Below are 13,573 nucleotides of genomic sequence, written 5' to 3'. Positions count from 1 at the left end.
CGGCTTCCAGAGTAGGAAAATCTGAAAACGCGAAAATAGCGAAACTGCTATTTTTCAGAAACCATGACGTCGCCCATCTGTCGCCACCCTGTCGCCATCACATGACCAGAATTGAGCTTTGACGACAAGCCAACATAACATCTGAATATTTGACAGACATGACTCACCCAAGTCGACATTCTCCCAATATTTGGTTGTCTTTTTCTCCAAAACGACTCGTAGAAGTAATTCCACTTTGTCGTAAGTCGAGATGAGCCTTGGAAACCGGAAGACGACGGACGGACTTATGCGCGTGTTCTTTCTTCTTCTATAGTTTTGTGTGTCACGTGGTTCCGTCTGCGTGTGTGTTCACAGTGCCACATGTACTGTAGGTGTGCCGTGTGTGTTACGTCGTTTTCACCCAGTGATCCCTTCCGTTTGGATGCAACTATTTACTAATCTGCCACAGTGCGGACGCAATATTTATCCACCTCGCTAAAAAAAAATAAAAAAATCGCAGGAACGTTCCCAAGTGGACAGGGCTACATGGACTCCACTGTGTAGTGTGAGGAGAACATGCTTACAGGAGGTCCTCTTGGTCCAATGATAGATAGACCTGGTTCTCCTGGGGCTCCCTGAAAAACAAAACAAAGTTACACAAGTTATTTCACGCTTCAGTTTGAACGACTGTAAAACGTTACATGAAAAGATGGGATTTCATGATTGCACAATAATTGGTTCCAGAACCGACCGCGATCAGTGAATTTCCGTGAAGTAGGATTCAATGTTAACTGGAGAAGCACTCGGAGAGCGCACACTTCCTCCAAGCGCCATAGTTCCCCCCTTACATTTTTTGGATCGGTCTCTGATATTTTGTAGAACCTGTTGGAAACTTGTCCTGTATTTTTATTCACCAAGTGCTCTGACCATTTTTTTGTGAAGTTATATGCAAAAATGCCGAAAATGGTCCTATCTCACAATGTTAAAGAATCCTTTAAAAAATTCCTGCATAATCAGTTCTTCCATATCCCATTTCCGACAATTCTTGAAAATGTCATCTTTTCAAGTTACTTTGAACACAAACAAACAATCAGATAAACGCCGGCAAAAACATGACCTCTCCGCTGTGCTTGCACTTTAAATAAATGGAAATAAATTTAAATAAAGGGTAATAAATGGAATATTTGTTTATGACTTTCTAAATACAATTGTGCCATTACTAGAGCCCTGTAGACATGAAATAACACCCCTATAGTCACCTTTACACTCCTATTATTCACTGTTTACACCACATTGCTCGACTGTAATGCGCAGGCTACGGGGTCACTGCAGGGACAGAAGAGATGGCCGCCGCTTTAAACGTAGCATATTTATTCAAAGAAATGTAACATTACTGATGGCTAGTGACCAGAATACCACATATAACTTGTCTTTCAATATTTTTGACTAATGACACAACTGTCATCATTTATTAATTGATTCATTTTCCAAAATGTTCGAGTGAAGGAGCGATGTTGAAAGCGTGACGTAGCGAGGACGACTGTAGCATAATTAAGTGTTAACATATGACGTGATACACCAGCTTGATAACCAATCCAGGGTGCAGTCTGCCTTCCGTACACAGTCGGGTGGCATATGACCACGACCATCAACAAGAAATATAAAATGGATGCTTGGCTTTTCATTGGAATATATCACAAAGCTGGTTGATGCACACATACCGTGCAGAATAAATACGCAATTATGCCCAATGTTTCTAAATTGCATCATAGCTGAAGGTACTGTATATACTGTATATTGTACCGCAGAACAGACGGTCCACTCCATGTGACGCCGCTCCGTGGTTACAAACGCACTCCCATGAATGAATTAAAAACGTACTTTTGGTCAATAAACATGAGACTCACTCGAAAACTGGGGACACAGAGGAAGAATAACATCGCTCATTACTTAACTTTTTAAAGCTCATTATGTCTCCCAAGCTGCAGTGCGCCAAAGAAAAGGAAAGCCAACATCACAAAAGTGCAAATGAGCATCATGAAGAGTAAGGAATTGCCCTCAATTTATGACTCCTTCACTTCATTCTCATATTCCATCTTTTTATTCCTGTATTTTAGATGTCCTTTTAAACAATTTGTGTATTGGTTTTCTCCAAGAGTCTATTATCTTCATTTCATCTGATGAGTAGATGCATTTTATTTAAAAGCCTGATGTTTTGGTTTTGTGAGAAAGGGGAGGGAGCAGCCCACAATGACAAGGGAGGAGCTGGTTGATGATGTCAAGGGAGTTGGGAGCACAGTCAGCAAGAAAAGCATTAGTAAGACATTTTGCTGGAATGGATTAAGATCCCGCAGTGCCCGCAAGGTCCCCTTGCTCAAGAAGAAATGAAAACACCTGAGTGATTCACACAAGGCGTGGGAGAATGTGACGTGCTCTCATGCCACCAAAATGGAGCTCTGACAGCATCTGTCCAACGACAGCATCCCTACTAATGCTGTGGGGATGTTTCTCTCACCAAATTCCCTCCTGAGATGTGTGCAACGCTGGTGAGCAACTTTAAGAAGCATCTGACCTCTGTGCTTGCCAACAAGGCTTTCTCGACCAACTACGAAGTCATGTTTTGTACAGGGATCAAATACTTATTTCTTTCAGTTAAATAAAAATTAATTTGTTTTTTTTTTTCTGACCATAAAAATTATGAACGGTCTTATTGTCCCTACTTTATTCCTTCGAAATCAAGCCAAACAGCATCCTTCAGCTGCTCACATTACAGTAATCCCTCGTTTATTACGGTTCATTGGTGCCTGCTGAAAACCTGTTTTAAACCTTCTAAATTTGTTTTTTAACATTAGAGCCCTCTAGATATGAAATAACACCCCTATGGTCACGTTTACACTCCTGTTACCCAATATAGCAGACATAATAAGAGAAAATAAGACATTTAAGACATAAATCAAACACATGCTTGTGTGCGTTACTATAAATGTGTTACCTAGGGGACCTGAAAGAGAGGCGGACAGGAAGTGACATCAAAGGTTTAGAGGTGAGTTTCGGCTTTGCATGGATCAACGGCCGCCAAAGTAGTTTGTGTTTTTATTAGGGATTATTGTGCCTGTTGTGAGATCGTTCAAACCTGCACTAAAAGCCAACATTGCAGTAACATCACTGACACCTAGTGACCAGTGTAGAATACTACGTATCATCTATGTCTTTGAATAGGTCTTTTGAATGGCTCATGTTTGTATTTTGGTTAATTTAGCCATTTTTAATCTTGGAAATGCTTAATTTAGGCAAAAAAAATCCATGACATTGATTTAATATGCATATTTTTGGACTACGGTAATAATAGGCCGTATTCTGTATGATTTATTCATGAATGTATATTTTGTAAAACGTGACGAGTGAAGCCGTGACATTCAAAGTGGCGAGGGACAACTGTACATGCATTGGCTAGCTGTATTAGCTGTGTTTCCCTGGGCTGTGTGCTGTGTGCGTCACCATGGCTGCTAATCGTGCCATTTTGTAACACCGTTTACTCAGTCAGACCTAAAAATAGGCATCCTATTTGTTATTTCATCATTGACATTATTTAAGAGCTTCCTACTTTGCCAACTGAACCTGCAGAGCGAGCTGACACTGCAGCAAAATGTCAAACCCAAGCGAGTAGATGACGTGACAAAAGTTGCAGTGCACATATTTGACAGCTACAAAAATATCGAATGGCCTCAACTTACCTTCTCCCCTGCTTGTCCTTTAAAGCCCTGGGATCAATCACAGCAGACACATGCAAGAATGTGTGAAGAGAGACACAGAAGAGAAAGGAACCAGTGTTAGAGGCATGGAGAGGGTTCGGGGCATGCAGCAAACTTGCTGAAGTCATGGATGAAAACACGACCGGGGGATACTGCTTTTGTGCGGTAAATTCAAGTATGCGTCATAAACCGTTGTGCTCAAGTAGACGCGAAGTCTCAGAAATATCGGGGAAATAGGGACAGATATTTTGTTAAAGACCGCTGGTCGAGAAAATGTACGATACTGTATACAGTGAAACCTCGGTTTTCGTTATTAATTTGCTCTACAGGTTAGACGAAAACAGAATCATACAAAAACTCATGAAATAATGTACATTCAATTCACCAGACCCCCAAAAATATGAACAGAAAATACATTTTACAGAGAGTAATAATAGTTTTACATGCACAAAACAATGTGAAATCATTATAAACAAGGAATGGATGGAACTTATTGTTAATGCAGACTTCCTGTACATCCTGGCTTGAGCAAATTCAATAGTGTTCCTCACCTTCTTTATCAATTTGTTAGCACTCACAACTTTCTTTGGCCCCATGGTGGCTTATTCAGCAATAAAAAAAAAATGCACGGACAGTGAGTCCGCAACGTTTAGGGTGCTTTGTTTGGACACTCGTTTTTGCGAAATGATACTATACAGGGCAAACGGACGAGTTTGTTACACGCATTATTAGGCCTGTCACGGTAATCGATAAATTGATTAATCCAATGATTAAACCAAAAAAACGAAGTCGGTCATTTTGCTGGCCTCGATATATTGACATGTGCATGTTGGACGTTGGATATTCATCTCCATCGCTGTTGATTTCACTTTGGCAGTTGGATAACAGCGGTAGTTCCCCCTCACAGTGCCCGGACTATTCTCCCATGGTGCGGGGAGCTCACACGGGAAGTGTGTGGAAACATTTCCCCAGCGGACCGCTCATTCACAGTGGCATGTCCTCACAAACACTAACCAGCGCTCTCCTGAACTAAATATGTTGAAATAGAGACAATGTGTGCGAAATAGAGACAACAGCCATAGTCAAAACACATTTTCAACACACCTTGCCTTCAAAATAAGATCGGCACACATCCTGTCTAATAGTGGTAATAAAAGTGTCATAAAAATTGCAATTGCGCCTGGAATTTTGGCATTCCAATTACAATGTTAACTACTGTTGAGAAATTAAAGTTTATTGCTTTTGATATGATGTACTCGCATTATTATGCCATGAAATGGTCTCAAAAAATGCTGTCAATAACATCGATTATCGACAATAATTTGTAGGACAATTATCATCCAGCAAAATTTGTTATCGTGACAGGCCTACGCATTGTTGTACGAAACCCAAGACAATGTGCAAACAGAGGCCAAATTTTAGTGAGTGTTTTTGATAAAAACCCAGTCATATAAAAACCAAGGTTTGATTGTACAGTCGTCCTTCACCACTCTGTCACGGTTTCTCAAAAAATATATTAATAAAAAATAAATGTAGTGGTTGAATACAGCCTATTATTAGTCAAAAATATTTTTGCCCAAATTAAGCATTTTCAAGCATAAAAATGGCTAAACGATGTGAAATCCAAATCCAAATATTGGCTTTATAGGCTTTATGTTGTGATGATATGTAGTATTCTCCACTGGTCACTAGGTGTCAGTAATGTTACTGTTTGGTCAGACACACAAATGCCAGGCTTGATAGCCGAACAACAGGCTTTTATTGCGGGTTTGAATTACCTCACAACAGGCAGAATAATCTGAATAAAAACACGGGCTGCTGTTGCTGCAGTAACCCACGGCATGCTGAAACTCAACTCTGAATGTGTTGCTTTACAAAAAATCAAAGTGGCCCCTGCATCCTTTCATTTTGCAGTATTTGGCCCTCACTGGAAAAGGTTTGGATACGCCTGGTTTAGACCATTCTATGTCTGTGAGCAGTGTCGTTCCTTGCCGGTTCCCTTTTCCCCAAATTCACTTTTGACTGCAACTGACAATGTCATGCTAATGTCAAAGTCATTGCATCCACTCGTAGTGCAAAACGTAACAGAATGAGCGATAAAAAAGTATTATTTTTTCCTGTTGTCGAAATAAAATGAAATGGGTGCATTTTGTTACTGTGGTGGAATCCAGAATCCAGTCCCTTGCAACGCCCCTTCCAGTGTGCAAGACAACCACGGGGATACAAGTAAGCAGTTGTTACTGTTTGATTGAACTTGTATTTTATATGTCCTTCATGTGTTCTGTGTACAGTGTGATTGACACAGGTGTTGATTTAGCTATCAAGTTCCTACTTACGCTAAAACTCGATTTACAACACCGAAGTGGGAACAGAACCCGTACGTAGACCGATGACCTCCGGTATTGCTGTTGACGGTGGGAACTGATGCGATCCTAGCAAAGTCACTAGGGGTGTCTCAATCCGATATTGATAACGGATATCAGGGCCAATATCAGCAAAAAAACGAGTATCGGATTTTCTCGGCCTGCATCTAAAATCTCCAATATTAGCATCCATATAAGCAGTCGATGCTGGACTCCTCCTCAGCACGTCTATCCAGCCCGTGTGATCACAATGTGCTAACGTGTTAAGCACGTACGAGTGCTGTTGGCTGTATGTATTTCAAATAGAATTTTTCATGAATGTCCGAAAAAGACTTTGCAGCTCAGTGCAACACTTGTCATTAGGGATGTCCCCATCTGATCTTCAGGATCGGGATGGGCTGCCGATCCGCTGTATTTTGAAGATCGGATAATATCGGCTTCTGCCACGAGATCGGAACGATCACGTTCGTAAGTCTGGGCCACACTCCCACACAGTAGGTGTGGTAATGCCCCTCAAAGCTGGTTGACACTTGACTCCCGCCACCCGCAAGAAGAAGTAAACGCCACAAAACCATGCAGACATGCTCGTGGTGTACCGTGGTGAAGTTAGTTTCACATTGGACGTCGGATAATCAGCTGCGTAGCTACAGCGGTAGTTCCACCCTCACTGTGCCCGGACTGCTGTGTCAAACCGCAGAGGTTTGTTCCAAAAGCCAAACAATATTGTTGGTCATGCTGTGTAATAAAAAAGTACATTTAGCAATACTTTGGTTGCTTTATTTTTATTGCTTTGAATAGCTGTTTTCATAACCTTGTTCAATTCCACAAATTCATGTTCTTGACAAAAGTTTATTATAAAAAAAAAAAAGGATTGGATCGGCAAGACTATGAAAAACAATTGGATCGGAGCCAAAAAATGTGGATCGGGACATCCCTACGTGTCATGCACAAGTTTCCCGTGGTGGCACAGAACCAGGGAAGTTTAATACGACCAAACTTAACGAGCATTTGAAGCAGTGTTACACGGGAAACTCCGACGGGACGTCATTAGCTACGTATAACACAAAAGATGACCAAACGCTTAATTGAGCACCTCCAACCTCGCTACATTGCGCCCGGCTACCACCACGTTATGGATAAAACTATATACCGCACATGCTTAAAGAAGTAAATGGGTACGTTTTTCTCATACCTAATGTCAGTCAAACATTTCACAAAATAAGTCATGAAAGTATGTATGATTCGTGCTAATATCAGATTGATATCGGTATCGGCCGATATTCAAGGCAACAATATCGGATCGGAAGGTAAAAAGTTGTATCGGGGCACCCCTAAAAGTTCCTTCCATTAAGTACTGGATAGCAGAACCTTATTTTATTTGTATTGAGTTGTACAAGTTGTTTTCGGGTTTTTAATGGCTTTATATCACCACTCACGGTTGGTTACAACAATACAAAAAAACAACAGCGTAGTATATCTCACCATTCTTCCTGGAATCCCCAGACTTCCTTTGTCACCCTGACCAATGTAAATTAAGAAGGAACAGGGTTCAACGTAATATTAGAACACAAGTTGACTTTCTCAGAGATAACTTGACATTTGGACTTGCCAACTCCTTGTTATTTTTAAAGCCATTGCAGAGACATTGGGTATTACAGAATCAATCAATCAAATTAGTAATGGTTACGTTTTATTAGTGCTTTGCAACAGGAGTATTAGAGTTTGCACCAGTCCCAATGTCATGAAATCCTTTCAAAGACTAATGGAAACACAGCGTTTGATCATGCTGGTGGTGAAAAGCTGAAGCACATCATCACAAGCGGCCAGAGAGACTCACAATTCTATTCAGCCATGCCCAGCCAAACATTTCACAGATTTGAAAAACTCAGGATAAGAAAGGACATCGCAACTCAGCTTGGTCATATTGTCATATACAGCGAAAGCCGTTTAAGTCGACATCCCTCAGACTGCCTGACTCACGTCGACAAAAGCGGTTGTCATCGTCAGCTAAACTTGCCATTGCTTTTTGCACCCACAGACATGGTTTTCCTCCATTTGTGCACAATTTCAAGGGTACCTGAGATGATTGATCAACTTTGCTTAAATATGTTAAATATTGTTTGTAATTCTGTTCGACTTTGTTCAATTTCTGAAAGGAGAAATGTCATTTATAGTTCATGGCGCCACCCATGACGAGCTAGTTCTTGCCGGAAGTGACGTCATCAGTGTGACACCTCTGAGCTACACAAACATAACGGTGTACGAGACAGAGGATGTTTACGGTGATTATAGCAAAGATTTCGGGGATGTGTCAAAAGTTTTCGAGGAGAAAAGAAGGGAGAAACATTTGGAGATGAAATAGAAAACTTGCAGAACATGGACTTAAGCCTTAAGACATGGAGATGAAGATTGGTCGCCTTCAAAACAGAATGGTAAGTCCTTCAATTATTGTTTTAAATCCGCTTCTTAAGGAGTAAAGTAAGTAAAGGAGTCTTTTTAGCCTTTTTTAGTGTGTATTTTGCCGCCGTCGCAGCCGCCACCCCTGGCCCCGTCCGCCACTGTCAACATATCGCTGTTAAAGATGTTTATATAACATGCATAACGCTTTGTAGGCTTGTTTGTTGGAATAGTGTTTAGAAGACATTATGTAAAGAAGACATGACTTACGCTATGTCGTTCTTCATGTCTTTATTTCCTGTTTAAAGCATCAGGAATAGCATCCTTTTTGAAAATATGTTTATACCGTACTTTCAAGCCAAATACTTCTTATAAAGGTGTTCCTTCAAACCAGTCATCAGTGAAATGATCACTGCAAAGAACAAAACTCTCGTTTTCTGCACTTGCTTTGTCCATTTTTTTTCTTAAGCCTTCCTCCTTTGGGAAATAAAGCAAACTTACAGTATCAACCGGAAACTATGAACATCCAGCAGCATCACAGCATCTTGGCATGACTACTATTTTGATGAAAAAGAAACAGATCTAAGTCGACGAAGCGTTTGTTTGCTCTGCTTTAGCTGAGAGGTGTCACCCCAATGGCGAGAGCTAGCTCGTCCTAGGTGGCGCCGTTAACTGTCATTTTGTCAAAATGTCATTTTTGCAAATTTACCTTTCGCTTTCAAAAATTTAACAAAAAAGAACATCATCACTTTATTTTTATCAGTCATGTCAGGGACCCTTTTAAATGGTGCATTTTGTGAATTGTGCAAAGGGGGGTGAAAGAACGTCTGAGAAGTCCTCCAAAGAAGAAATGATCTTTGGTTCTTTGGTTCTATGCCGAAGCGTTGAAGGTAAGTGTCAGCTCCTTTCCTATTACCCCTCCCACCCTTCTTCATTTGTTTTTATTGATTTGGAAATAATCACAAATAGGCTTTTGGAAAAACACACAAGCATGATGGATTTAACAACGCTACATCTGTCGACATAAATCGACACAATTTTCATAGAAAAATTTTCAAAGTTCTCCATGGTCTCAGAGACAAAAGAGGTCGATCAAGTACTGTCAACCTTGATTTAAGCAGACACGGTGGACCAGGATTTGATGACTTGCTCAACAAGTTGTTGACATAAACGGGGTGGACTTCAACGGATTCCACTTTATGTTATTGACAGCTTTAACCCACTCTATTAGAATGAATGTTTTCACTGTGGGCGGCAACAAAGGATGCTACGTGTTTTTAGTGATGTGACATGACAATGGGATGGTAAACATGCAGAGCCAACAAAAGTCCTGAGATTATTCATTGGATCACACTGTGTTTAGGTGGGTGTGCTTCGCCTCGGTAGTCTTCTAAAACCTGGTCTTAAGAATTGTTCCAAATGGGTATTAAACGGAAAAGGTTTGTTCGAGAATGACAACAACAGTGGAACCTTGGCCAGCGTCATTAATCCCTGCCAGAAGGTCAGACTCTAACCGAAACAAACTCAAACCGAATCAATTTTTCCCATAAGAAATCATGTCAATACAGGTGATCTGTTCCAGAAAGCCAACAATGTTAACACAAAACATGTTTCTTATAGTTTTACAATGATAGTTTTACATGCAGAAAACAATTGGAAATGCGTATCTAAACCTTTCCAGCAAAGACCATATCGTGAAAGATGAAAGAATGCAATGGCCACTTTGATATTTTGTAAAGCAACACATGCTAAGTGGTTATACAGTATATTTATAGCTAACTAAACTGCATCTCAGCTTCGTGATATAGTGAAAAAGCCTATTATTTTTTTCAGTCTTTTTTCAGTCTTGGCTCTTTTGTTTCCACTTTTGCTGTGTGTGTGTTTTTTTAATTTTCAAACTTTTTGAAGTTCTCTGTGTGTTGCCATCTAATCTGCCCAGGGCCTTCAGAATGAGGAGTGCTGGCCCAGGTCACATGCACGCATTCGTAATGGGGACTGTTTCTTCAGTAAGATTTCAGATTCGCGTCACAGGGCCAGCTAGCAGGCGTACAGTAATGTCAGCATTGTTCCATCCTCTGATTGGTTGCACTCAAAAATATCAGCGTGCTTGAACGCATCATCATATGAGATGAGCAGCGCAGGGCTGAACTAATGAACTAGGAAACATCCATGGAGCTGTTCATTGTTCTGTTTTTATTATAGGAACAGATAAGTTCAAACCTTTGTTTGAATTTTAATGATCAGCCTATGAGGTTGAACACAAGAAATTATTAAAGTGACTCACGCGCATTTCACTCTTCTGGCCTCTTCGTCCTGGCAACGTTCCACTGTACTTTTTTTGTATTCTTGTTAAAATACATTGTACCTGTCGTTGTATTTTCCTCCTCCTCCTCTTCCTCCTCGAACCGAAGATAGATTTATTCCGTAAGGCTGCCTACAGCCACAACGTCTACCTTCCTTCAGCATGTCCAGAAGTCCAACTTTTTGTGCGATGATTAGCAGCATCCTCTGCCTTTTGGGTGCGACCGCAAGTGTCTTTGACGGTGAGGAACGTTTCGTCGACATTGTGGGTGTTCGAGGATGAAACCCGCAAGCATACAGCACACAGAGTCACACTGCTAGCGATCGAACACATTCTGTACTGCACAGGAAGGTACGTAGGAGGAGATTGATTGACAGTGGTCTACAGTCCCTTGGCCAATCAGGACGCAGAACACAATGCATGTTCATATGTGTAAAAACAAAAAAAGCACCCAAAAAAATTCAGCGAAACAGCGAGCCGGCAAAAGGTGAACTGCGATGTAGCGAGGGAACCTGAATACGTCAGCATGGAAGTCTTCCAAACCAGTGCTTACGAGCGAGTAGTGAATGGGATGTTTTTTCATTTACTTTTTTATGTTTTTGTCATGTCTTTAGATAAATATTGAACCGCTCCAGATGATATTGTAGTGTAGAGGTTTGGAGCTGTTTAGAAATGACTTGATTTGAGATTTGTATAATCTTGATGGTTTCTTTAATTGTGACGCGATCACGCTGCTATTAAAAGGTGGATTGGGTCACTTAAGTCCCCACTGAAGGCCCAGGTACTAAATGCACCGCCCGCCACTGTTTTTTAAAATGTTTTTATTTAACCATTCAGTAGAGAGCAAAAGATACGGTGGCCGAGAAGTGCAAAACGCGTTCACAAAAAGCAAAGCAAATTACAATTACACCACCCGGAAGGGGAATGTACCAAATGCCAGAGTTATAGGAAGCGATCACGTTTGGACCAATCAGCTCTGTGGGGGTTGGTACGCTCCTTTTCTGGTTTATCTTTGGAGCCGAGAAGTGCAAAACAAAATGAAAAACAAATTCCAATTACACCACCCGGAAGGGGACTGTACCCCCTTATGCCCTCATTAAAATACAATGGATGGGCGTCTGAAGTACATCTGTGCCATCCGTCTGGTATTTGCATGCATTATGAACCCCTGTTGTTCATAATGCTGCATGCTGTTCAGTTCAGTTCACCTGTTCAGCCTATGGTCAGCAGGTGGCGCACTATTACTGCATTACAAAGGAGATTAGGGAACCCTGAACCCATTGAAGAGTAGACAAAAAGTATCACTTCATTATCAGAAAGTACTGTGCCTCAGAAAATAGTACGACACCTCATAGTTAACGTTTAGTGTGCTCGCTCACACGATGTGCATGCAGAACTCAGCGTGCATGCAAATACCACACGGAACGCACAGATCCATCGAATATTTCAATGAGGGTATAATGGGGGTACAATCCCCTTCCGGGTGGTGTAATTGTAATTTGTTTTTCTTTTTGTTTTGTGTTTTGCACTTCTCGGATGACTGGTCCAAACGTTATCACTTCCTGTCACTCTAGGATTTGGTACTTTCCCCTTCCGGGTGGTGTAATTGTAATTTGGTTTGCTTTTTGTTCACGTGTGTTTTGCACTTCTCGGCCGCCATAAAAAGAAGACGCCAGCAGTGGACTAATGGTTGATTGCTAGGGCATGCAAATGGAAGGACACACAAAGACAAATGTTAAAATAAAAAAAAACAAGTTACCGGAAAGCCTGCTCGTCCAGGAGGACCCTGAAAAAGGAGTGAGAGAAATGATGGTACAAAAAGGAAGAGTGAATCGTACACATAGTAAACATTGTTTACAATGTCTTGTTGCATTCAACCAGATACAGTAGAACCCCGCTTTTCTAAGGGGTTACGCCCAGGGACCACTAGCAAATGCCGAAAAAACGCGAGTAATTGATACGGCCATAAAAATGTCCAAACCCTCCTGCTGGCTTGGCGTTGATGTTGTCCTCCGATTTTGGATCAACATTTGCAGTAAAAGTCTAATAATCTAAGCTAATCATGATTACATTAGATTTCCCTTTGCTCTTCAATTTCACTCTCGACACAATCAAGGTTTAAGCCCTAAATACGCCTCGCACACTTATTAAACATATTTAAAGTATAAAATGTATAGCTACTCACCACCAACGGATGATAATATAATAATAGTCATCAGTATTATTAATAATAATAATAATAACGGGGGTATGTCATGTGATGCTGGATGTGTTGTGTACAAAACACAATAGACTGTACAACCATCTTATTAAAATGCCCACTGCCGCTGTCACACCTTAACATTACATGTAAGTAAAATGACTATACAACTACCAACTACCAACAACACACTTCCGGCCTTCACATTAAAAGCGTTACACATTACACCTTGTCTGACTGCACTGAACAAAAGCTTCAGAAAAGCACAAAACACAGACCAACCTGGAGTTTGTTTTCAAGAGAGAAGATGATCACATGGTTTTTTGATGTGTTCAAGATTCAAGATTCAAGATTCAAGAGAGTTTTATTGTCATGTGCATGGTAAAACAGCAGTTATACCATGCAATGAAAATCTTATTCTGTTCATTCTCCCAAGAAAAGAAAGAAAACAAATGAAAGAATAAGAACATAAGAAACATAAACACATAAACATATATACCAATAAATTAAGCAACAACAACAGACGAGACATTAATACAAGTAAAGAATACAAATAAATAAATAAATAAAGTGCTATGAG

The 13,573-nt window shown here is 40.6% G+C and overlaps 1 protein-coding gene across 1 annotated transcript in view; it reads right to left on the bottom strand.

The window, feature by feature from the left end:
- Positions 1-12,577, bottom strand: part of col13a1 (collagen, type XIII, alpha 1) — a 96,609-nt gene extending 84,032 nt beyond the window's left edge. Inside the window, exons 1-4 of the mRNA XM_054795901.1 lie at positions 12,553-12,577; positions 7,577-7,612; positions 3,714-3,740; positions 564-614 (exon numbers count right to left, since the gene is read on the bottom strand). Of these exons, the coding sequence (XP_054651876.1) occupies positions 564-614; positions 3,714-3,740; positions 7,577-7,579 (81 nt within the window). The 5' untranslated portion in view covers positions 7,580-7,612; positions 12,553-12,577. The remainder of the gene's footprint in view (positions 1-563; positions 615-3,713; positions 3,741-7,576; positions 7,613-12,552) is intronic.
- Positions 12,578-13,573: the final 996 nt, after the last annotated feature.

Source organism: Dunckerocampus dactyliophorus, chromosome 13 (assembly GCF_027744805.1).
Source record: "Dunckerocampus dactyliophorus isolate RoL2022-P2 chromosome 13, RoL_Ddac_1.1, whole genome shotgun sequence".
NCBI classification, from domain to species: Eukaryota; Metazoa; Chordata; class Actinopteri; order Syngnathiformes; family Syngnathidae; genus Dunckerocampus; species Dunckerocampus dactyliophorus.
Note: the sequence above shows the minus strand (reverse complement) of the source record. Positions and strands in the feature narration are given on the sequence as shown.